The sequence below is a fragment of the Trachemys scripta genome, chromosome 18 (assembly GCF_013100865.1).
Source record: "Trachemys scripta elegans isolate TJP31775 chromosome 18, CAS_Tse_1.0, whole genome shotgun sequence".
Lineage (NCBI taxonomy): Eukaryota > Metazoa > Chordata > Testudines > Emydidae > Trachemys > Trachemys scripta.
The window spans coordinates 23,806,414-23,828,854 of NC_048315.1; the positions used below are offsets into that span (position 1 = coordinate 23,806,414).

A 22,441-nucleotide genomic window follows, 5' to 3' on the forward strand; every position below is an offset into this window, starting at 1 on the left:
AGAACAGTTCGGACAGGAAATGGCAAGTCTTTTCCTTTCCCCAGGCCAAAGCCAAGGAGCCTGGAAGACTGTCAGGGCTTGGGAGGGAGGGAAGCAGCAGCCAGTTGGCTTGGCTGGGAATGATGCCAGTATTAGGAAACAAGAAGAGTCAGAATTTGGTTCCGAGGACTCAGATGGGGGAGGGACTGGAAAAAGGGGAGATTATAGTTCTAGCTTGTAAAATCTCCACATTTCTCATGCAATTGAAGGTAACTAAATCTGGGCAAAAGAGAAAATCTCAACAGCTAATGCCATATGGATGTGCTAAAATTGGAGAGGGTTCATTGGCTTTCATTGCTGCTTTTAACAGAGCATTTTGCCAATTCTGGTTTTGCCAGCAAGGGCTTCCCACAGCCATCTACCCCTTCCCCCCTTCTTTGGGACTTGCCCTTTGTCCTGGGGCAGCCCAAGGAGTCCTTTGTGGGGCTGCAGTCACAGTTGGAGAGTTGGGTTCTTGCTGGGGTGACCTATTCTCTTTTCTCTGTCTGCTGTGACTTGCCTCATCTCCATCGCAGAAGGGCTGGACAGCTGCAGTTTCTTGCTACCACTCAACTGCCAGGAGCTTTGAAAAATGATAGGAGAGTAGGGTTGGACGCTGGCTGTTTGAGTCCACACGCCTAGGGTCCTGGGCAGGCTTTACAGCCCCCGCTGCTGCCCAGGCTACCACCGGGTCATTGCTGTTGATTCTCGAGCTAACTAGGTCAAAGCTAGCTCAGGTATGTCTCCACATGCTACTGGAAGCTGTTACCTGTGCACAAGAAAGAGACTTTTCCTGTTTCTCTGTTGCAGGTGATGGAAGTTGCATCTCCAACTGCTGGCAGTGTCCTAGTGGAGCTGTCCCAGCTGCAGATGTTCCAGGTGTGCCGGGAGGTCTCTGTGAGAACTATGTCTCTGTATGGAGAATCAGCTGATTCAGTGCCAGCCCAGATCCCCTCAGCCTTGCTGAAAGCTTCTAGACATTCCTCACTATCACAGGCTGTTGTTTCTACCAGTCTTACTTCCAGACTGCTCTGTGGGGAACCCAAGGGCTCTCATCCCAAGCGAATGCCAGTTACACACTGCACAGCTCCACTCTTCCCTCCACAGAAGTGTTCCACTGACAGTTCAGATGCCAAATTCACTGTCCACACCACTCCCAGCTGTGACGGCTCAGTGAATTGTCTGCCAGGGAAGATCTCCCCACACCTGCGCCTCTCCTCTCCCTGGGTTTCCTCGGTGCAAGTGTTGGGCACATCATCCCCAGTTTCAGACACTGCAAGAGATGAGCAGTGTCTGATTTCCCTTCCGCAGCCTACAGGAGTGGGCGAAGAACCCGAGCCGTCGAGGGCAGCAGCATTGAAGGGCCCTGGTGAAGACATCGAGGCCCAGGGGACGGTGAGTGCCTGGGAATGCTGGTTATGAATTCTAAGACACTGGAAAGGGGAAGGGAAACAGACCTCGTTGGGGGGAGCAGAGAGAATGTACAGGGAAATGACACAGTGCCGTTTTTCTCCTTGTCAGGTGACACACTGTCTTTGAGAGTGTGTGGCTCACACTGGTGGCAGAATAACAGGAGAGTATTGCCTGCTTTGCTGTGTGCACAGAACAGGAGGGGACAAATTAACCTCATTGCTCAGCTGCATGGGCACCAGCGGACCAGAGAACTGCACCTGGGAGGCAGGAGATAGGAAATGGGGGTGATGGAAAAGGCACCATCGTCATTATTCTTATAGGTGGTGATGATGGTGTTTGTCTGGCATTTGCCATCCAGCCATCTCCTATCAGTGCAGGCTTCTGCACGCTGCGGGATTGGTCGCTGTGAGCTGTGCTGGGTACAGAGGCAGTCTGTACAGGCAGCCAGCAAAACATGTGCAGGGGCGGTAGCCGATCAGGAGTGGGGGTTCCCATAGCACTAAGCAGTCTGGGGGAATCTGCACTCAGAGGCTAGCTTTGGTCTAGCTAAATGGAATAACAATAGGAGTGAAGCTGCAGCAGCTGGGTCCTGGGCAGGCTTTACAGCCCCCGCTGCCGCCCAGGCTACCACGGTGTCATCACAATTGATACTCGAGCTAACTAGGTCAAAGCTAGCTCAGGTATGTCTCCACATGCCGCAGTCCCATCTCTGACTGTAATGTAGACAGGCCCTGGGGGGACAGGTCTGATCAAGGTGTGATAATCAGCCATTCAGGGGTGCAGAGCACTCTGTGAGGGATGGTGGCTGGTAGTCTGAGGAATTCAGGCAGAAGGCACGGGGCAGAGGAGGCCTGTTAACCTGTGTTGTGCAGTCACAACTGTGGAGGAGAATCTTTGTCTCTTTGACACTCAGGACAACTCTTTAGGCTTCTCCTTTGGGATAGACTGCGGCATCGGGGCAGGCTGAGAGGTGTAGTTAGCAGGATGGCCCAGTGGTGCCCATCGAAATATTGGCCTATGTACTGATCCCAGTTTCTTCTCTTCTATAAGCCCAGTCTACTTTGTGCCTTTGCTGTCAGCCTGCATCTTAAAACCAGAAAGAGTCAGTCACTAGCAATGGGGGAGGTCACTCCAGTGTAATGCCAGCCTCGGTCACAAAACGCTAGAAGGAACTTGCTGCAGTGCCAGCTGCAGCACCGAGTGTTTCCAGTGCAAAGCAGAAAGGGGCCACATTAAACGCTGCTCCTGCACTTGCATGCCACATGGGCTGACGGGGTTTAATCCAGGGGGATTGCTTTCATCTTAACCATGAATGGATGTTTCACACCCCTAGTCGCGGTCTGTAGTTTGCACTGAAGGGTGCAAAGGATTGGAATAGAGGGGAAAGAGATGGGGGCCGGCAAGCAGGGTGGAGGGGCACAGGCGGAGCTGTGTGGGGAACCCAGGACTAAAGCAGCAGGTTTTGCTGCAAGTCAAGATGGGGGTGCATTGCACTGCCAGGGCTGGGTATGACTAGAGTCCCTTGGCAGGGCTGGGTAGGGGAAGCCTCCTGCACCATGACTGGCTATAGACAGGCTACCCAACTTTTAGTAGCAGCAAAACTCCCTGCAAAGTGTCAAGCTCAAGGTTGTCTGTGTCTCGCCCCCCACAACCCCTGATGGCTGCAAAGGCATTTGTCCATCACCCTCTTCCGCCAAGCTGGTGAGATAGGGAATGTGTGAGCCAGGGCCTGGGACTGAGAAATAATCATGCAGCCTCCGCTTCCTGACCCAGCCAGTTTCTTTTCCAGGAGGAGCTCTCTGTGAGCAAAGAACCGGAGCTAGAAAGCAGTGACGGGAAGATGCCCATGGAGACCTGCCACACATGCTTTGTGGAGGAGCGGTTGCAAGAGTCAACCATTGACAGAGAGAGGAAGGCAAATGAGCAGTGCTTGTGTCCAGAGCCTCAGCTCTCCACCCACCAGGCTGAGCTGGGTGTGGACAGTTGCAGAGACTCAGACAGGAATGGAAGCGTGTCCCCTGGAAAGAAACTGATGAAAGAAATTTCCCGAGGAGACTCTTCTCTGATGGTGCCCAAAGTCAAAAGAGAGGTTTGTGTTACCCTGGGAGAGTTTCTGCCTAAGGGGCCATTGTTTTTGAACCCCAGAGCTGCGAGTGAATCATGCAGAGTCCTGTGCAATGTATAGGAGCCCAGTTCTTCCCCCCCCAGATATGACACGCTGAGTGATTTTTCCTTTTGCCCACATAAATTGCTCTCTATCCCCGTTCTGCTCTCGTCTCCTGCCATCCTTAAGATTGCTATCCTTAGGCAGAAGGGGAAGTGCAGCGTTGTACGTTGCTGAAATGGTGAGCCTGTCTCCGAGGTCTGAGTTCTACATCAGAGGTTTTTCTTTTCAATAGCAGGAAGAGAAAATAGCAGAAGCAGGAAAACGGCAGCTGAATCTGCTTGCTGAGCACAACCGCAGCTCTGACCTGTCAGATATTTTGGAGGAGGAGGAGGAGGAGGACCTATGTTCAGACATGCAGGGAGAGAAGCAGTGGGACCCAAGGGCTTACTGCAGCGGAGAGAACGGGGGAAAGGTAACTTCCCGCAATGTCACCTGACTGGTGCGTTTGAGTGGACTCATTCCATTCCATTAGCGAGTAAGAGGGGCCACCTCCCTGAGCCCAGATGCTCTCAGCAGCTGTTTGCTAATCTCCTACACTCAGAGCTCTCCGTCTTACAGGCTTGTGTCCTCTCTCACTAGCCGGAATACCCGTTTGTTGTAGAAGGGAAGGGATGGGTGTGAGAAATAAACTCTGGAGTCAGATGGGTAAGTAGTTCAAACATGTACTGCAAAGGTAACGCTATAGGCTGAAATCCTGTCCCCATTGGAATCAATGGGAAAACTCCCATAGACTTCATTGGGGCCGGGATTGGACAGTGAATGTTCAGTAATTCAGTACTCAAATGTGTGTAAAAATACAAATAATCCGTAATGTTCACATATGTATAGAGCCCATACAAAACTGATATGAAGGTGGCATTAAAGGTCCAATCCTGCAAACACTCATGCACATAATAACTATCTGCACGTGATTACAGTTGGACTTCTCCTGGGCATAAATAGATGTCTGCAGGCTTGTGGCCTGAGGTTAGACGGGTAAGCTCTCAAAAGTGAGGGAATGTCAGCTAAGTTCACACATGATGTGAGAAGTAGCATGTGATGCTGAAATTGAAGACTCCATTGTAGTAATACACCCTCAGCAGGGAAGAGAGTTAAGATTGTGTCTGACTGAAAAATGGCATTTGACCACATAAATGATTGGAGTAATGAATAAACACAAGGGGTAGAATTATGGTTGTGCATGCAAAGTGTGTCTTCAAGCAAGCTGGAAAGACTTGCAGAGAATGCTCTTTGGTGTCAGTGCCTGAGACCGTTTGAATTCCTTTTACAGTTCCAAAAGGTAGCTACAATGAGTCGATCTGGGGATACGTGACTGGCAGCTTGCATGGCTGCTCTGATGAATCTGCTGGGGAGAAATAGCAATGTGATGAATCTGCTGAGGGTCCATCTGCTGCTGCTGTTTTCCTCCTGCTCAGGAGGGGCATAGGTGGCTAGGTGGGAAGGGTCAGGGCAGCTGGCAGACCAGTTGGGAAGAGGTGTGTCTAGCTGACTCTAGGGCTGGTGCAGTAGCTGGAGGCAGTGGGCCTGCCTAGGAAGGTGCACCTGGCACTACTGGGGTTTGGCTTACCACAGCAGTCTGGCAGCTCTATGCAGGAGGAACAAGGCTCCTACTGCTGAACATGGGTTTGTACCACTTCAGGGTAAATTGTGAAGCAAAGCACTTTATTTGTGCTCTGTCCAGAACTTCTGTAACATATAAACTGGGCCTCAAAGTGTTGCTCTTTTTAAAAAGCTCTGCTTGGTGTTTTCATTAAGAAACTAGACAGATACAAAACCAACCTGGTATTTACTCATGGTTTACAAACTGACTAACTGACAGATCTCAAAACGTAATTGTAAATGGGGAATCCTCATCAAGCAGGTGTGTTCAAGGGTACCGGAGCACTCCCAAAAGTGGGGGTGGGGGGCAAGATCCCCTACCCTTGGCCAAGCCAGAGCGGGGCCAGGGAGCCCACCCCAACCTCCCCTCCACCTGGAGCAGGGTGGGGCTGAAAGCAGCCCCCTGCCCGCACCCCTGACACTGCCCAGGGCAGGTGGAGGGACCCAGGCTCCTCACAGCTGCCCACACAGCTCTCCCCAATTCAGCTCTGGCTGAAGGATGGTGGGTGCGGGGGAGAGGGAGGTTCGGAGCTGCAGCCCGGCCATGATAAGTAGGGCCCTACCAAATTCACAGTCCATTTTGGTCAATTTCACGTTCATAGGATTTTAAAAATCGTTTATTTCATTATTTCAGATATTTAAATCTGAAATTTCATGGTCCTCTAATTGTAGGGGCCCTGACCCAAAAAGGAGTTGTGGGGGGTCGCAAGGTTATTGTAGGGGGGGTTGCGGTACTGCTACCCTTACTTCTCTGCTGCTGCAGACGGCGGCGCTGCCTTGAGAACTGGGCAGCTGGAGAGCGGCAGCTGCTGGCCGGGAGCCCAGCTCAGAAGGCAGAGCCACGGCCAGCAGCTGCGCAGAAATAAGGATGGTGTGGTACAGTCCTGCCACCCTTACTTCTGCCCTGCTGCTGGCGGGGCGCTGCCTACAGAGCTGGGTGCCTGGCCAACAGCCGCTGCTCTCCAACCCCCAGCTCTGAAGGGAGTGCAGACGTAAACCCCCCTAAAATAACCTTCGGATGCCCTGTAACTCCGCTTTAGGTCAGGACCCCCAATTTGAGAAACGCTGGTGTCCCCCGTGAAATCTGTATAGTACAGGGTAAAAGCACACAAAAGACCAGCTTTCTGGGGGAGAGACCAGATTTCAAGGTCTGTGATGCATTTTTCATGGCTGTGAATTTGGTAGGGCCCTAATGATAAAAGCTGGGCGGGCAGCTGTGAGGAGCTGCGGTGGACCCCCCACCTGCCCATGCTGCAGGGGACCCGAGCAGCCCCTGGCCCATATCCCTGCCCCCAGGGCCGGTGGAGGGTCCGTGCCGTGCCTTCTCACAGTGCCTGCACAGCTCTTACCGGGGCTGAGCTGCGGCTCCAAGGCCCCCTCGGCCAGAGCTGGGTCGGGGAGAGCCGAGTGGGCAGCCGGTGTGGAGTCACGAAACCTCCACCTGCCCTCGGCCAGGCGGGGACACCAGCCAGGGGTTGCTCTCACCCCCCTCCTCCCCACATGCCAGGCAGATGGAGGGTCCGCGCAGCTCCCCACAGCTGCCTGGGCTCTCCAGCTGGGCTGCATGCTGGCCTGGCTGAGGGGTGGGACAGGGCCTCGGGGGGAAGAGGAGGGGAAGGGGGTCCGCGCTGGTGAAAAATGGCCGGGCCAGCCCCCCCCCCCCCTTCAAGAAGGGCCCTGCCCGCCCCCCCCCTCCAGTTCCGGCACCACTGGGTGAGTTTCTAGTGGGGTCACACAGGGATTGGTTCTTGGCCCTATGCCGTTTAACATTTGTATCAGTGACCTGGAAGAAAACATAAAATCATCACTGATAAAGTTTGCAGATGACACAAAGATGGGGCAGTGGTAAATAATGAAGAAGACAGGCCACTAAGGGAGAGTGATCTGGATCGCTTGGTAAACTGGGGTCACACACACAATATGTTTATCAATATGGCCAATTGTAAAGCACACATCTAAGAACAAAGAATACTTACAGGATGGGGGAACTGCACCCTGGGAACCAGGGACATGGAAAAGACTTGCGGGTCATAGTGGACAATCAGGTGAACATGGACTCCCAGTGGAATATCAGTTAGGAGTAGGTAGGTTATTTCACCTCTGTATTTGGCACTAATGTCGAATACTGTGTTCAGTTCTGGTGTCCACACTTGAATAAAGATGTTAAAAAATTGTAGTGGTAAACTCAAGGAGTTCTATCTATTTAGCTTATCAAAGAGCTGGTTAAGGGGTGATTTGATCACAGTCTATAAATACCTACATGGGGACCAGAAATTTGATGATAAAGAATTCTTCAATCTAGCAGAAAAACGTGTAACATGATCCAGTGGCTAGAAGTTGAAGCTAAGCAAATTTAGACTGGAAATAAGGTGCAAATTTTTAATAGGGTAATTAACTATCGGAATAACTTACTAAGCGTCACGTGGAGTCTCCATCACTGTCAACTTTTAAATCAGGACTGTTTTTCTAAAGATTTGCTCTGGTTCTAGCACTATCACTGGACTTGAATCAGGCATTAATGCAGGTAAGTCCTATGGCCTATGGCTTGCCGGCTGTCAGACAAGACGATCACAGTGGTCCTTTTTGGCCTTAAAAATGTAATCTATGGAATACCCTTTCCCAACTGTCTTCTTTTTGGGGAAGGATTTTAGCACAGTCTGGAAGCTTTGGATGGTGGCATCACAGGAGCCATCTGTGTTGCACTTCTCAGAGCCCCCCAGTAGAAAAGGAAAGGGGATGGATACTGTTAACGTTAAAAGTTAAAACGCAGTAAACCTGTAATGCCCCGTCTGTATTGGCAGCTGTTGGGTCAAAAGAGCAAGGAGAGCCTCGCAAGTTGGCTGCTCAGAAACAGCCTCTTGTTTTTAGAATTTTTTTTTTAAGGGAGCCTGAAACAGCTGCTTTGCGGGGGAGGGGGCACCACGGATTCTGGAGTATCTGAAGTGGAGCATGAGCATGGGATGGCTTTGCAGGGGTGGGGGGGCAGCAGGGGAGATCAAGCAGCAGCTTCCCCTCTGGAGCGCTGCTGTGAGCTGGTGGAAACAGCTGGTGGAGTCTGGAGGGAGACTACCCAGCATTGGGAGACAGGCCAGTAGCGAGCAAGGCAGCAAATGGCATTAGAAAAGAAGTGGGGAGCCAGTGGATAGGGACCCCAGTGGCTGAGCTGTGTCATCGCAGGGACACCAAAAACAGAGCTGAAAGGGAGAACGGCCAGGTCAGGACACACAAGAAAGAAAGAGATGGTAGGAATAGTAGGGACAGTCACAAAAGGGACTGTACCTAGGAAGAGGAAAGACAGTGGTCGAAGGCGAAAAGAGGAAAATTAAAGGAAGAGCAGTATAGTTAAACAAGAGGAAAAATAACTAAAGAGTCTCTAAGTAACATAAGCAATTATTAGAAAAATATTGTTAAAAACAGTGAGAAAAATAAAGACAAAGGAAATGTGAAGGAAGCTGTAGTAAAAGAGAAATAGAGTTAAGAAATATGGAGGAAATGAGCTGCAGTGAAAGTAAGAAAATAGTAAGGACTGTAAAACAAAACATCCAGACAGCATCTTAAGGCATGTGGGAATAGAGCAATTGTCAGAGAGCAAAGGGACTGTAAACCAGAGAGAAGTGGAGGAATAACTGTTCCATCAAGAAGCCACCACATCACATCAAGGCATACATGTCTTTCTTTAAGCTGGAACTCAAAACCATAAACAAAGATTGCACAAGAGGATTGCTCAAGATATAACTAAACACCCTAAGAACTTTCCCTCCAAAGTCTGGGCTAAAAGAGGCTAAAAACTGAGAAACTGAAAAGGAAACATATAACAGTGAGGTTTAGGTTCTAGTGCATTGTATTTTCTAATTCAAAATTCTGTTATTTCATAAATGTGTATTGTGACCTATAAGAGGAGTTTAATTAAGATACTAGGTAATATACAGTAGATAACAGTAATAGTTTACAGGAGTTTATGGCGTAAGCCTAAGTAGTAGTTCTTCTTCGAGTAGTATCCCCAGGGTGCTCCACTGCAGGTGTGTCTGCGCCCCTCTGCTGCTGATCGGAGAATTTCAATAGCAGTCTGTCCTCCCCATGCATCTCCCTGCCTACCTCGAGGTTAGCCAGCGTGCTTGGGCATTCCCTCCTCAGTTCCTTCCCAACCACCCCTGGTTAGAGATGAAGCTAAGAGCTGTCCATCCACGGATCGTTAACTCCCTTTAGTTTTGCAAAATTTAGTTTCCCTTGAAGCTTTTTTCTTTTGTTTTTTGTTGGCCATGCCAAAAAATTCAAAAAAGAACAAAGAAGAAAGGGTTCGCCTCACCCCCTGGACAAGGGTGTGCCTGGCTATCCAGGCTTCAAAAAGTGCCTTAGCTGCAATCCATCCCAGTGACGGATGGACACTCGCAGTGCGTTCGCTGCCTGCAAGAAAAGCACAATCCACAAAAGTGTGATTGGTGCCAGCAGTTAAAACCCCGGTCCAGGAAAGACAGCGAGTTAAGGATCAAAGTCCGGCTCATGGGGTCGGCCCTTCAGCTGCCAGAGTCCTGGCGAGAGCTATAAACGCAACCTTCAATGTCGAAGGCAGGTGATCCCAAGGAGACGAGCCACTCACTCAAGACTGCTAAGAAAAGGTCTGAGAGTCCCTGTAGCGAATCCCGATCAAGCCAGAAATGGTCTCCGGCTCCATCGATGTCATCAGTACTGATGATGTTGAAGCTGTCTAAAGTTGGTACCCAGGGCATGTGCGATACCGAGTCAACAGAGTAAGTCAGTCTACCAAAGATCTGATGGGCACAGGCAAAGAAGTACCGGTACCGCGGGGGGCATGAAAGACATGAAAGATGCACCCCGGGGAAGGCTATGTTGGCGCAGTCATTGGCACCTGCACCAACCCCAGTGCACTGACAGACTGTACGACTAGGTCCGTATCTCCGACTCCATCAGTACAAACCTCTTGGCACCGATAACCACCGGTAACAACGACATCCACATTGCGGATTTCCAGTGTGCGACAGATCTCTTGATGTTCGATTTACCGGATTCACCCCTACTCAGTACTGGGATTCCATTGCCAAGTTCTCCCAGAACAATGGACTCGATGACATCTCCATGCCACACGCCACCTTTCTCCTCATTGGAGTCGGATAGTGAGCTAGAGCACTTGGGTTCCCACCACTTGTCTTACCCGCCATACGGGACCCAATTTCACCATGAGCACCAGGCATGTCGCCCACCCAACCCTCAACCTCCATGGTTTGGGCAGCCATGGTACCACTTCTCCCACTGATCAAGGACACACACATGAAGGTCATAACAGACAATATGGCCTGCATGTTCTACATAAACCAACAAAGAGGTGCCAAATCTCATTCCTTGTGTGTAGAAGCACTAAAACTATGGAACTGGTCCATCTCCCACAACGGCCTAATATTAATTTCCTACCTACCGGGAATACACAACACAACAGCCAACTGTCTCAGATGCAAATTCCTGCATAATCACGAATGGGAGATAGAGTTGACGATTCTATATGACAATTTCCGACAATAGGGGATGCCAGTAATAGACTTGTTTGCTACTCACCAGAACAAGATATGCCCACAGTACTGCTCCAGGGCAGGGATTGGACGACACTCCATAGGAGATGCTCTTCTCATTCCTTGGGAGAAGGGACTTCTTTACGCCTTTCCCCCATTCCCTCTATTACTGAAAGTCCTGTCAAAAATGAAAAGGAAAAAAGCAAACATGATTCTGATTGCCTCCACCTGGCCCAGGCAGGCCCTGGCCCTTATCTGTCGCAGCTGGCATTATGTCCACTGATGACTCTCCCGATCACTCCTTACCTGCTGTTGCAGAATGAGGAATGCACTCTCCATCCCAATCTACGGATCCTGTGACTCAAAGTGTGGCTCCTTCATGGTTCTAGCACATAGAAACTTCTTGCTCTGAGGAGGTACAGGAGGCGCTATTACACAGTAGAAAGGGCACTACTCGTCATACCTACCTTCAGAAATGGAAGAGGTTCCAGATCTGGTGCCAGCCCTACTGCAGCCACTTTACCGGTGGTCCTAGACTACCTGTTGACCTTTAAGAAATCGTGTCTGTCTATTGGCTCGCTGAAGGTTCATCTAGCAGCAATTGCAACCTTCCACTAACAGGTAAAAGGCTACTCAGTCTTCTCCCTCCGAACTACGAAGAGGTTTCTTAAGGGCATAGCAAACCTCTTCCCTCAACCCAGTCTCCCCAATGAGACCTCAATCTAGTGTTAAAAGGACCGACTAGAGCGCAATTTGAACCCATGGCCACTTGTTCACTAACCCAACTTTCCATGAAGATTGCTTTCCTCCTTGCCATCACTTCTGCCAGAAGGATAGGGAAGTTAGCAGCTTTGATGGCGCATCCCCCTTTTACTGTGTTCTTTCTTGACACGGTCAAACTCAGACCACATCCAGAGTTCACTCCTAAAGTGACTTCTGCATTTCATATGAATCAACTTATTCAGCTTCCAACATTTCATCACAAACCTCATGAGGAAAACATGGAAACCGTCCTTCTCACGTCAAGTGTATGTAGAGCTTGGCCTTCTATTTGGACAGGACAATGACTTTTAGAAAATCTCCAAGATACTTCCTCTCCATTGCAGATAGGTCTAAAGGTACAGCAATCTCAGCTCAGAAGCTCTCAAAGTGAGTTTCCAACTGTATTAAACTCTGTTACCAACTGCATAATTTAGCACCCCCACCTTCAGTATGCACGCATTCCATGAGGTTGGTCTCCTCACCCGTTGCCTTCTCCAAGGGTATCCCTATATCAGAAATGTGCAGAACAGTTACCTGGACATCTGTGCATACCTTTGTAGAGCACTATGCCATCCTGGGGGATTCGGCTTCAAATGCCAAATTTGGTGAGACAATATTGTCATCCATATCAGACTTGACTCTGAAGTCCCAGTCTCCATTGGTGGGTACTGCTCGGGAGACACCTACAGTGGGCACCGTAGGGACACTACTCAGAGAAGAAGTTACCTTGTGCAGTAACGAAGGTCCTTTGAGATGTGTGTCCCTATGGGTGCTCTACAACCCATCCTTCTCCCCTCTACTTCGGAGTTTCAGTGGTTGACTCTGTGATAGAGAAGGAACTGAATGCCCGCACACACTGGCTAACCTTGTGGCAGATGGGGAGCTGTGCGGGCGGGACAGACTGCTATTGAAATTCGCCGATCAGCAGCGCGGGGGCACAGACACACCTACAGTGGAGCACCCATAGGGACACATATCCCAAAGAACCATTGTTACCGCACAAGGTGAGTAACTTCTTCCTGCTAAAACAAGTAACTCTGATTTACTTCTGATTATTCGCCACTTAACTGATTTCTACTTTGCCCCCAACTGATTGAGATAAAAAATAATTTGGCCTCTAGATTGCTCCTGCACCTCTTTATTGCTCTGATTCAGAATACCCCTTCTGTTTTGGAGTGCATTATGTCAGATAAAGATAAATTAATCACTGGACTGAAAGTTGCTGGTTGCCTAGCAACCACTGATCATGAACAAATTACATTAAATGTTTATTTAAACAGAGGACAGTCCCAGCCAGTTTTTATATATATATAAACACACACACACATATACTTGTGGTTTCAGAAGAGTTATTTTCCCAAAGCTGAGGGAAATTATAAGTGAAATTGATTCAGAGGAAAAATTTAGACAGAAAAAAATGAATGAAAATGGGGAGTTGTTTAAGAAGAGTTTATTTGATGGCCAAAAAGCCACGATTCCATAATCGTGAAAGATGACAACTTTGGCTAAAAGCACATCCTGGTTCAGTGGAAAAGTGAAGACAGCAATTAGAAATAAAAAAGCAACATATAACAAATAGAAATAAAGGGGAAAGAGATAGCAATCAATATAAATTAGAAGTTATGAAGAGTAGAAAATTGATAAGGGAATCTAAAGACATCAGGGAAAAATCCATTGTTGACAGGTCTGACAATAAAAGGTGTTTTTAAAATATATTGGGAACAAAAGAAATCCTAGCAATGATATAGGTCCACTATGAGATGGAGATGGCAAATTGTTAATAATAATGTAGAAAAAGCAGAAGTTAAATACATTTTGTGTTCTGGTTTTGAAAAGAAGCAGGATGATGTGATTGTATCACATGATGGTGATGAAGTACTTTCCAGTCCATTAGTAACTAATGAAAATGTTAAACAACATCTACTCAGTTATAAACATTTTAAAATCAGCAAGCCCAGAGAACTTGCAGCCAAGAGTCCTAAAAGAGTTGGCTGAGGAGATCTTTGACCTGCTAATGTTAATTTTAAATAAATCTTGGAATACTGGGGAAATTCAAGAAGACTGGAAGAGAGCTAATGTTGAGCCAATATTCAAAGGAGACCGTGGGAACTATAGGCTGGTTAACCTACCATGAATCTTGGGCAAAACAATGGCAAAGCCCATGTTACTTGTGTATTTTTAAATTAAGGATTGATTCTGTATGTAAGTAAACCAAGTCATATGGGTCATGCTTTATGAGTACATTTATAAATAGGTTATAGAGGGCTAACACGTGATTACCAGATGTTTTAATAAATGGTTGATCAGTTGTTGTGGAGTCCAACTGGTCAATAGGTTGTTTAGAATCATCTAGGACACCTTCTGTTGTGGTGTGTATAACTATCTATCCCACAGAATGCTCATATCTAGATCATGCTTATAGAATATGTTAATTGTTGAGTAGCCCTTTATAAACTATTTACAAATGAACCCCTAGTACCAGTGTGACCATTTTATTTTGTTACTAAAATAATAAAAAGCAAGACATAACCCACCCTTAGCATCAGTGGTTAAAACCCAGCTTTATTACAAGCAGTGCAACATTTCACCAACCATTTGCATAACCAGTTCAATGTGAATGTCTTTGAATGCATGTCTGAATGGAACACAGCTCTGTAGGATCAAGTGTATCCATTTCAGTTTAATGTAAGGAAAGTGATTGCCTCGTCTGGCTAAGGGAGTGTTGTGTGTTCATCTGGGTTTGCAGGCAGGCTGCATTTACCAATCAGCTGCTATAGGACCATTGTGAGTGGCAGAGGGAAAAAGCCCCTGCACTCCTTTGCTCTGGTAGCACAGGGATTCCTTACGTCTGCTCCTCTGCAGGGAGAAGGATGCAGAAAAGGTGGTGGGGAGGAGGCAGGGCCTTGTGCCTGTCAGCAGGGGCCAGCATACGAGGAGCAGTCTGATCTGTCCCTATGGATGGAGTGAATTGCTGATTCCTGTGTACACAGGATGGCCTTGGAGAAGGCGTCCCTGATCCCAGCCCAGCCAGTTTCCTCCTGTAGCTCTGAGTGCCTCTGTGGCATCCAGAGGATGCAGTTGAAGGTGCTGCAGACGCAGACACATCTGTGCAGATTTGGGAGGGGAAGACAATCCCACCCAGTGGCCTTTCTTGTTGTCTCATTGTATCGCTAGGTTATCTAATCATTTTTTTTAACCCGAAGAACCATCTCCTCCCGTGCTTCTCTGCAGACTGCAATCGCTCTCTGTCACGGTGTGCTGTCCTAGTCCTGACATTGGATTGTCCTGTTTCAAACACCGTGAGGGGGCGTCTGTAGCTTTCTTTCTTGGTTAATGTTTATTTCCTCTTTCTCTCTGCTTATCCCCTCTGTGCCTTGTCTTGGGGGCTGGGCTGCAGCTGGATCCTTGTGACACCGATAGCGATGAGGAAATTCTGGAGAGGCTTCTGGAGCTCCCACCTCAGCAGAACTGCAGCAAGAAGTTATTTAGCATTCCCGAAGTGACAGAGGAAGAGGATGAAGAGGAGGAGGATGAAAAGTGTGTTCATGTGGAGAAGAGAGAATCCCCAGACTGCTTCCTGGAGAGACGTTCATACCATGCAGAAAGTGCCCCTCAGGCATTTCCAAACACAGATGATAATGACACCTACCAAAATCTTTCCATGCAGGCTCCCCAAGAGGCTCCTGTTCTTCAGAAGACCAGAGAAGACTCTGACAATGAGAATCCTGCCTATCTGGAGCTGAGCTGGACTCAGAAGAGGGGTAGCTGTAATTGGGGTTACCAGGAGAGTAGAATGAAGCCCACTGCAGGCACAAGCCCCCAGTCGGGCAGAAAGAAAGGAGGTAATTCTCAGGAAAGGGCCCATGATCTGCCTGAGGTGAGCAGGAAGAAACGGAGTGATGTCAAAGAGCATTGTAGTCGCCTGCTGAACACCTGCAGCCTGACAGGAGGCAGCTTGTACAGAGCCCACAGCCTCAAGGAGAAGCTGAATGTTGTAAGCAGTGCTAGTGGCAAGGGCAGGTCAGAAATCTGTGGTCATGCAAGACCAGGCACCTTTAGAAAATCCCACAGAAAGTTAATGCCTTCAGACCTAGCAGAGCCCGCTGCATTGACAACCCACTGCTTCAACACAAGGAGCCTCGAGATCAATATTGAATATGACTCAGAGGAAGATCAGGATCTGACCTTCCCTTCCAGCCCTGGGAGCAGTGAATGGCCAGATGGCAGCGTGGAGGGGTCCCAGACTGGCTGTGAAGGGTGGAGTGATTGCTCCAGTCAGTCTGAGTCTGTCCACTCTGATGGGAGAACCCCACTGAAGAAGCAAGAGTTTGGGGAAGAGAAAGGAATGGAGTGGGCTGGGCCTCCAAGCCACCACCCACAGTTACCTTGCCCAGAGAAGGAAGCACTGAGGAGTGAAGGCAGCTCAGAGGAGCAAGGCTGGGAACGAGAGGATAGTCCAGCTGGCTGGAGGAGGATGCCGGAGCGCCCTTGGAAGGGGATACACAGTGCTGCGTTGCACGCAAGGGTCTGGGTGACTTTTCCTCTTCTGGTTTTGAAGCAGCTTGTAGTGACAATAGTTTCCTCCCCTGCCCGTGCCCCCAGCCTGCCTGTGTGCTGCTTTGTCTAGTGCTGTACAGAAACAGACTCTTCAGCCGTATGTCTGGGAGAGCTTTTAGAGCTTGTAGATCTGTGCTGTTCTGAGGCTTTTCTTGTATTCTCTGCTTATGCTTGTGCTGTGGAAAGTCAGAGGAGAATCATTGCTCTGCTGCTGAGAATCATGGATGCAGTATTCCTTTTCTCCACTGGGACCTCCTCCCTAGGCCAAGATGCTGTCCAAGTTCAAAGACCTTGGGACCTTAGTGAAAATTCCTAGTAAATTAATGATGATCCGTGATCATTTCTACTTTCCCTTGATGTGTCCTTCTACCCCTCCTCACAACCACAATGGAGTTGTTACTGGCCTCCAAGAAAAGCACCTGTCCATGTTGACTTGCTTCAGTTTTCCACAGTGCCACATAATTCTCATCTCTGGAGTGTCCCAAAAGAGGAATAGTGCATTTGAATGCATTGCTTTTTGTGGTGTGCTTAGTGTCGCTGGTGAGGGGTGGAGCTGGGTCCATGCTAATTCAGAGTTCAAAGCACGGCCATTAGTAACTCTCCAGTGGTTTCTGTTGCAGGCTTCTGATAATGAAGATCTGAGGTTACAAGAGTTACTTGGCTCACCAGCTTGGCAGACTCCAACCCGAAAAGGGAACAAGACCTTGAGAAGAAGCCGAATCTTGAAATCTTCCATCTCCAGTTCAGGTGAGCTTGTCAGCGTTTCTTGAGACTATTTTCCATCTGAAAAGGAGCATAGTACAGGGAGGGAGAGACAGACAGAGGGATGGAGCGAGAACAATCTGTTTTGAAATGTTGAAAGAGAAGCCAGTAACTTCTGCCCTGAAAACATGTCGATTTGGAGGTGTGAGCTCCCTGGAATGCGGTGCTAACCTCATTTCTCTTGCTTGCAGGCTCAGCTTCAGAGGCTGTTGTTACAGACAACGCAGTAAGGATATTTGTGGCCCTTTTTGACTATGACCCCATTTCTATGTCACCTAACCCTGATGCAGCCGAAGAAGAGCTCCCATTTAAGGAGGGGCAGATTCTGAAGGTAAGAACAGTGCTACACGAGGTTGCTGCTAACCTGCCGTGTCCCGGCCACAGATGGCTGGGACTTTTGGATGCAGAATTCAGTTGAACAGGCTGTTGTTACCTTCCTTAAACTGCTTTGCCTGCAGAGCCTCCCTGCTTTCATTATGTGGCTCACGCTCCCTAATGTGAACTGATGCAGATGCTGTTTCTCCTCTTCTAGGTGTGTGGCGACAAAGACGCTGATGGGTTTTACAGAGGTGAATGTGCAGGAAGGGCAGGGTACATCCCTTGTAACATGGTGTCTGAAGTTCAGGTGGAGAGTGCGGAAGTGAGGAAGGAGCTGTTAAAGCAAGGTTACATTCCTGCTGCCACATCGGTGGAAAGCTTAGGTACTGTACCTCCTCCCACACCTACGCAGTTTCTGCATGTGGACAATGCGTTTCTTTCCTGACATTCAGGAAGCTCAGCACTGCTGTCATGCATTGCACTGCAGCTGCACGCCAACTGCACCTGCCAAGGGGGTTCTTGTGGCCACCCTCAGGAGCGTCAGCCACCAGAACCCCGGCTGTTGCTATAGCGAGCAGCTGGGGCCCTGTGCACGTGAGCTGAGTGTCCTGGCCTGAGGCTGTAACTGCTGTAGTATCTCAGTTCAAAACCTGCCCTTCCAAACTGCAGCATTGTTCCAAGCCGCCTCCCACATGTGGCATTGAGCGTGGACATGCAAGGGAGCGGCACGTGGGGAGGATGCTGTCTCTGGATGGTTTTAATGACGTGTGCTTTGTGAGAGCTAACCCTGGGCCAGCTGCTGTGCAGTGAGGAGTTGAAGTGGGGTCTGCTCCTTGCTGAAGTACGTGAGAAGAACATGGCAGGGAGCAGCAGGAGGGAGCAGAGTAGTGCCTCAACTTCAGCCGATCATGGGCGCCTCATGGTCTGCAGCTGACCAGCCCTGGGGCAGGGGAGGCACTGCTTTTAGGAGAGCACAGTGTGTAGACAGGGAAGGAGGAGGAGGAGACGGGTGGGTGGAGGTGGGGAAGAAAGCCAGGGCAGAGAGGAGAATAGTGATGAGGGAACTCTGAGAGGAGGGAGCCTGATGGAAGGAGAGAAAAGAGAAATGGGAAGGAGAGAATGAGGGGAAGAGAGAAAAAAGAGCTGAGTTTTACAATTAACAACGCCGCTTTGACTTGGCCTTGTTGCAGAGATTGTAAATGAATGCGGGAGTACACATACGTGGCCCTAGAGAAGCCAAACGGTGGTGCCACTTGGGCTCCTGGTCCGTGCCAGCGAGTGTCTGAAGCATGGGGCCTTAGTGCTTTATGCACAGCAGATGTCTTTCTGCCTCCTGCATCTCACGTGCATGAAGCTGAGCCTGAGAAGGGCAAGAATCCCTCTGTGTTATCACAGCCACCTTAGTGAACTGCAAGATCTCAGCTGACCCTGGGTGGGAATTATGGGCTTGGCGCCTGCCACCAGACAGCGTTCCAGGGAGAATACTGCCATCTAAGCACTGGCATGTCTTGCAGGCCCTCCGGACACCCTGGCTGCTCAGAGTGAATCCCAGACATGCTGAGTGCCATGGGTGACAGCAACACTGGAAGGTTAGATCTAGGGCTGGGGTAGCGGAGTGACGTGCACAAGGGGCTCCCAACTTCACACCCAAATGACAGAGCAGTTAACCGAACTCTTAAGTCTGCCCAGTGCTTTTGCCACATTGTAGCTGACAGTGGAGACAAGGTGAGAGAGGAAGCGTATTTCCCTGTCTCCCCAGGCTGAGATCCAGTGTCCAATGACAAAGGCTAACATGTATTTTCAAAAGTTACTAGTTCTTAAATATGAATCACTGTTGATCAATGATTCAGAGCTTAGGGACTGCAGGAGCCATCTCTGTCCCTATTCTCTGCAGAGATCGAGCTCCGAGCATCACCCCGTCACTAGGGAACCTTGTCAGCAGAAAAGAGCATTTCCCCTTGAGAGCCTCACATGAGGGTCTGGCTGGTGAACCGCTCCTCCCCAGGCTAACTGGGGATCTTCCTCCCTGCAGAGCCTCAGGAGAAGAGAGGGAAAGACCCTGATCTCCTCCCCTACCAGCCTCTGAAATCCCCTGTTCTCTCCCAGTCTCCCATCCTGATCTTCTTCATTCACCTGCCTGCAGAGTGGGGAAGAAGGGAACTGTGTTCCTGCAAGGGCAGGGGTAATGTGGGTGGCTTGTTTGAGAAGTGCAGCCCTAAATTTGCTTCTTTTGGGTAGTAATCTGTTAGGGTTTGGTTTTACTGTGACTCTAATATTCCTGAAAGGTGATGTGCAGTCACAGGCAGGGAGGGATGGACAGGCAGGACATGCTCTGTTGCATTCTTGATGAGCGCATATATATAAAAACCCATGTGTCTGTGTGTGGGTTGTACAGTATGAGAGTCCCCGTGTGGTCTCGCTTCAGTATATAAATTGCAGAGTCTGCTTCCCAGCGGAAGTTTCTTCATGCTGCTGTGTTGCTTACTCACTCTCCAAGAAGCTTTTCACTTTCATTTGCTGTCTTACTGTTCTCTTGTCTATTTGCTTTTTTTCTTGGATTTTATTAAGGAAATGGTACATTTGCTCCACCTCCACGCCACCTCACCGTCCCTCCTCCGAAACCCAGACGTGCCAAGAAAGGTCTGTCACGCCTGCTGCTTGCGTTTGATTTTGGCATTTGGGTTGCAAACTGGGTTGAGTTTTGACTACCTGCTCTCAGGATCTCCAAGTGGTCAGACTGGCAGCAAGTGGACAGAGCACCCTTTCCTTCCAGTTTGGCACCATTTGTAATCACTCCATGCGGGGCCCCTGGCCTGAGTGTTAAATGTTCTCCAGGACAGATAGCTCTTTTTGTTTCTTGAGCTTGTTCCAGTGTCACTGTTACTGTCCTAGACTTTGAGCTGCATGAACAGGATGTATGATCTGCTTGTGGTGTGTGTTTGTTGGGCCTTGGCTTGATCTTTGCTGTTCATGAGGAGTGTTTTGTTGTTGTTTGTCAGGTGTCTGTTTTTGTCAGTGTTGAAAGCTGAATACAGACTCATTAAATCTTTTCTTCCACAGCAGAGCTGGAGAAACAGGAAAACTACAAGCCTCGTCCAGGTGAGAATTGCTCCTTCCACGCTCGGATACTACAGGGAAAGGGCCCATAAAAGTAGGTAGATGCTTTTCAGCAACACACCTCAGGGAGCAGCCACATCACTTCCTCCTAAGAGCCCTTCAGAACCCATGTAGCAGGTTTCTCTCCCTTCCCTACGTGGAACCTTGTCAGCGTGACCCCAGTAAGCAGAGTCCTGCTACCAGCTTGTGGTTTCGGAGTGTTCAGTCTTACCCAGATCCTCGCTAAGCTGTGGCAAGGAGGAACAGGCTGTTTATGCAGTGAGCAGTGTATGCTGGGGGTTGATATTGGGGACGTGGATGGTGAGTGAGGTGAGCATGGGGAATGGCAGGCTGCTGTCAGAAGGGCTCACTAGAGAAGAGTCGGGCTTGGGCTCCTTGTCATGGAAGTGTGCATGGTCCGAAGGGGTGACAGGAATGAGGACAAGGAGGTGAGGTTTGAGAAATTGTTCCTACAGCAGGAGAGATGGTTACCCTGTGCCATTTGGAAAGCATGTTGTGATACCAGAGGGGTTGCAGTGTGTGTAGGGTCTCACTCCTATTTGGATGGTGGCTGTTGGACCTTCGGCTACACAGTGGGAATCTGGGGACTGTGGGCTTGTTTTGGGTGGCTGGTGGGGCTGGCCTGAGTAGTTGTAGGATGTCTGACTCATCTGATGATGATTTATTTGTATTACATGGTGCCGAGGAGCCCCCGTCAGAGATCAGGACCCCCGTGTGATAGATCCCATGGGCTTACAGTGCCACAGCTAGAGACAGCAAAGGGCTTCTTGCTGTGGGGGAAGTTCCAATGACTTATTGGGCGGATTGCTTAGTTCCATGACAGTCTCTCTGGTTCCAGGGACGCATGTTGGGCAGGAGTAGGGTGACCAGATGTCCTGATTTTATAGGGACAGTCCCGATTTTGGGGTCTTTTTCTTATATAGACTCTTATTACCCCCCACCCTCTGTCCCAATTTTTCACATTTGCTGTCTGGTCACCCTAGACAGGAGTGGGTGGACCTGCAGCATTTGATCGGGCTTTCCTGGCTGTGCTGGGAGCAGCACAGAATGGAGATGGATCTTTGGTACTCAGCAGCTAGTGAAAATTAGCATGAGGAGATAGAGTCTATTATTGAGGCCTGTTAGTGGTTTCCATTTAGAGGGCAAGATTCTGGGCTGCTTGAAACAAGCAGTGGTTTAGTGGATTGAGCATGGGTCCGGGAGTCAGCAGGACTGGGTTCCATTCCTGAACTTGCCACAGACCTGCTGGGTGGCCTTGGGTAAGTCTCATCCTCTCTCTGTACAGATGGGGAACCAGAGGCACAATGGTGACGATGGTACTTACCCATCCTTGGAAAATGCTTTGAGACAGATGGTACCAAGTGAGATGTCGGGTGGCACTACACCCTGTGAGGTCAGGCGGTGTGATCCTGGCTTTACAAAGTGCCCACAGAGAAGCAGTCTAAGGTCACACAAGAAGTCTGCTGCAGAGGGTGGAATAGAATCAGATTGATTGAATTCCTTACCCCACCTGCCCTGATTTCCATTTACTGTTCTTCATACTGGAAGCAGCAGGCTCCTTGCTTTCCCAGTTAGTGCCAAGCTAAGATCTTTGATGAAAGCTGGATGTGTTCAGCTCAGTTGAGATAAGGCAGGGGAAATGCTGCTGAATGGGGGAACACCTGGAGGAAGGGTGGGGACGGCGGTATGCTTATCATTGACCTTTATGGGCCAAGCTATTGAGATCATATTGGAGCCATTGCTGGTCCTAGGCACTTAGGTAAAAATAGGTGCTGGCAGTGCCCTTTGCCATGTTCGGCTAGGCCATAGGCTGCAGCCTCTCCTTTTGTGAACCCACTGTCATATATGCCTCTGTCAGCACCATTGCTCCCTAACTCATAGTTTTCTGCACTGTTAGATCACCCATTCCTACAGAGGGCAGCTCACTCACTTACCAGATTAGTTGTCAGTTGTTGGCTGTGTGTTGTCAGTTGTTGGCTGTGTGTGTGTGTTCTCTCTGCGTGCTGTACCAGCTCTGGCCAGTTAGCCCATACAGCAGGCTCCGACTGAACTGCCCAATAACCACAGACCTGCTTAGTAGCAAATATCAGAGGGGTAGCCGTGTTAGTCTGAATCTGTAAAAAGCAACAGAGGGTCCTGTGGCACCTTTAAGACTAACAGAAGTACTGGGAGCATAAGCTTTCGTGGGTCAGAACCTCACTTCTTC

At 49.2% G+C, this 22,441-nt stretch overlaps 1 protein-coding gene across 16 annotated transcripts in view; it reads left to right on the plus strand.

Annotated features, from left to right (window-relative positions):
• The window catches only part of TSPOAP1 (TSPO associated protein 1), a 171,614-nt gene that overhangs the window by 126,690 nt on the left and 22,483 nt on the right, over positions 1–22,441 (plus strand). For 10 of the 16 annotated variants that reach the window (XR_004643463.1, XR_004643465.1, XR_004643466.1 and 7 more), the window contains 9 exons: positions 829–1,413; positions 3,221–3,520; positions 3,831–4,010; positions 14,879–16,012; positions 16,659–16,785; positions 16,992–17,131; positions 17,333–17,501; positions 19,687–19,758; positions 20,179–20,217. Coding sequence is in view for 11 of the 16 variants with exons in the window: in XM_034752892.1 (XP_034608783.1) it covers positions 829–1,413; positions 3,221–3,520; positions 3,831–4,010; positions 14,879–16,012; positions 16,659–16,785; positions 16,992–17,131; positions 17,333–17,501; positions 19,687–19,758; positions 20,179–20,217 (2,746 nt within the window). In the remaining 5 variants the exon portion in view is untranslated. The remainder of the gene's footprint in view (positions 1–828; positions 1,414–3,220; positions 3,521–3,830; positions 4,011–14,878; positions 16,013–16,658; positions 16,786–16,991; positions 17,132–17,332; positions 17,502–19,686; positions 19,759–20,178; positions 20,218–22,441) is intronic. The other 6 variants (XM_034752887.1, XM_034752886.1, XM_034752888.1 and 3 more) reach the window with 6 other exon arrangements.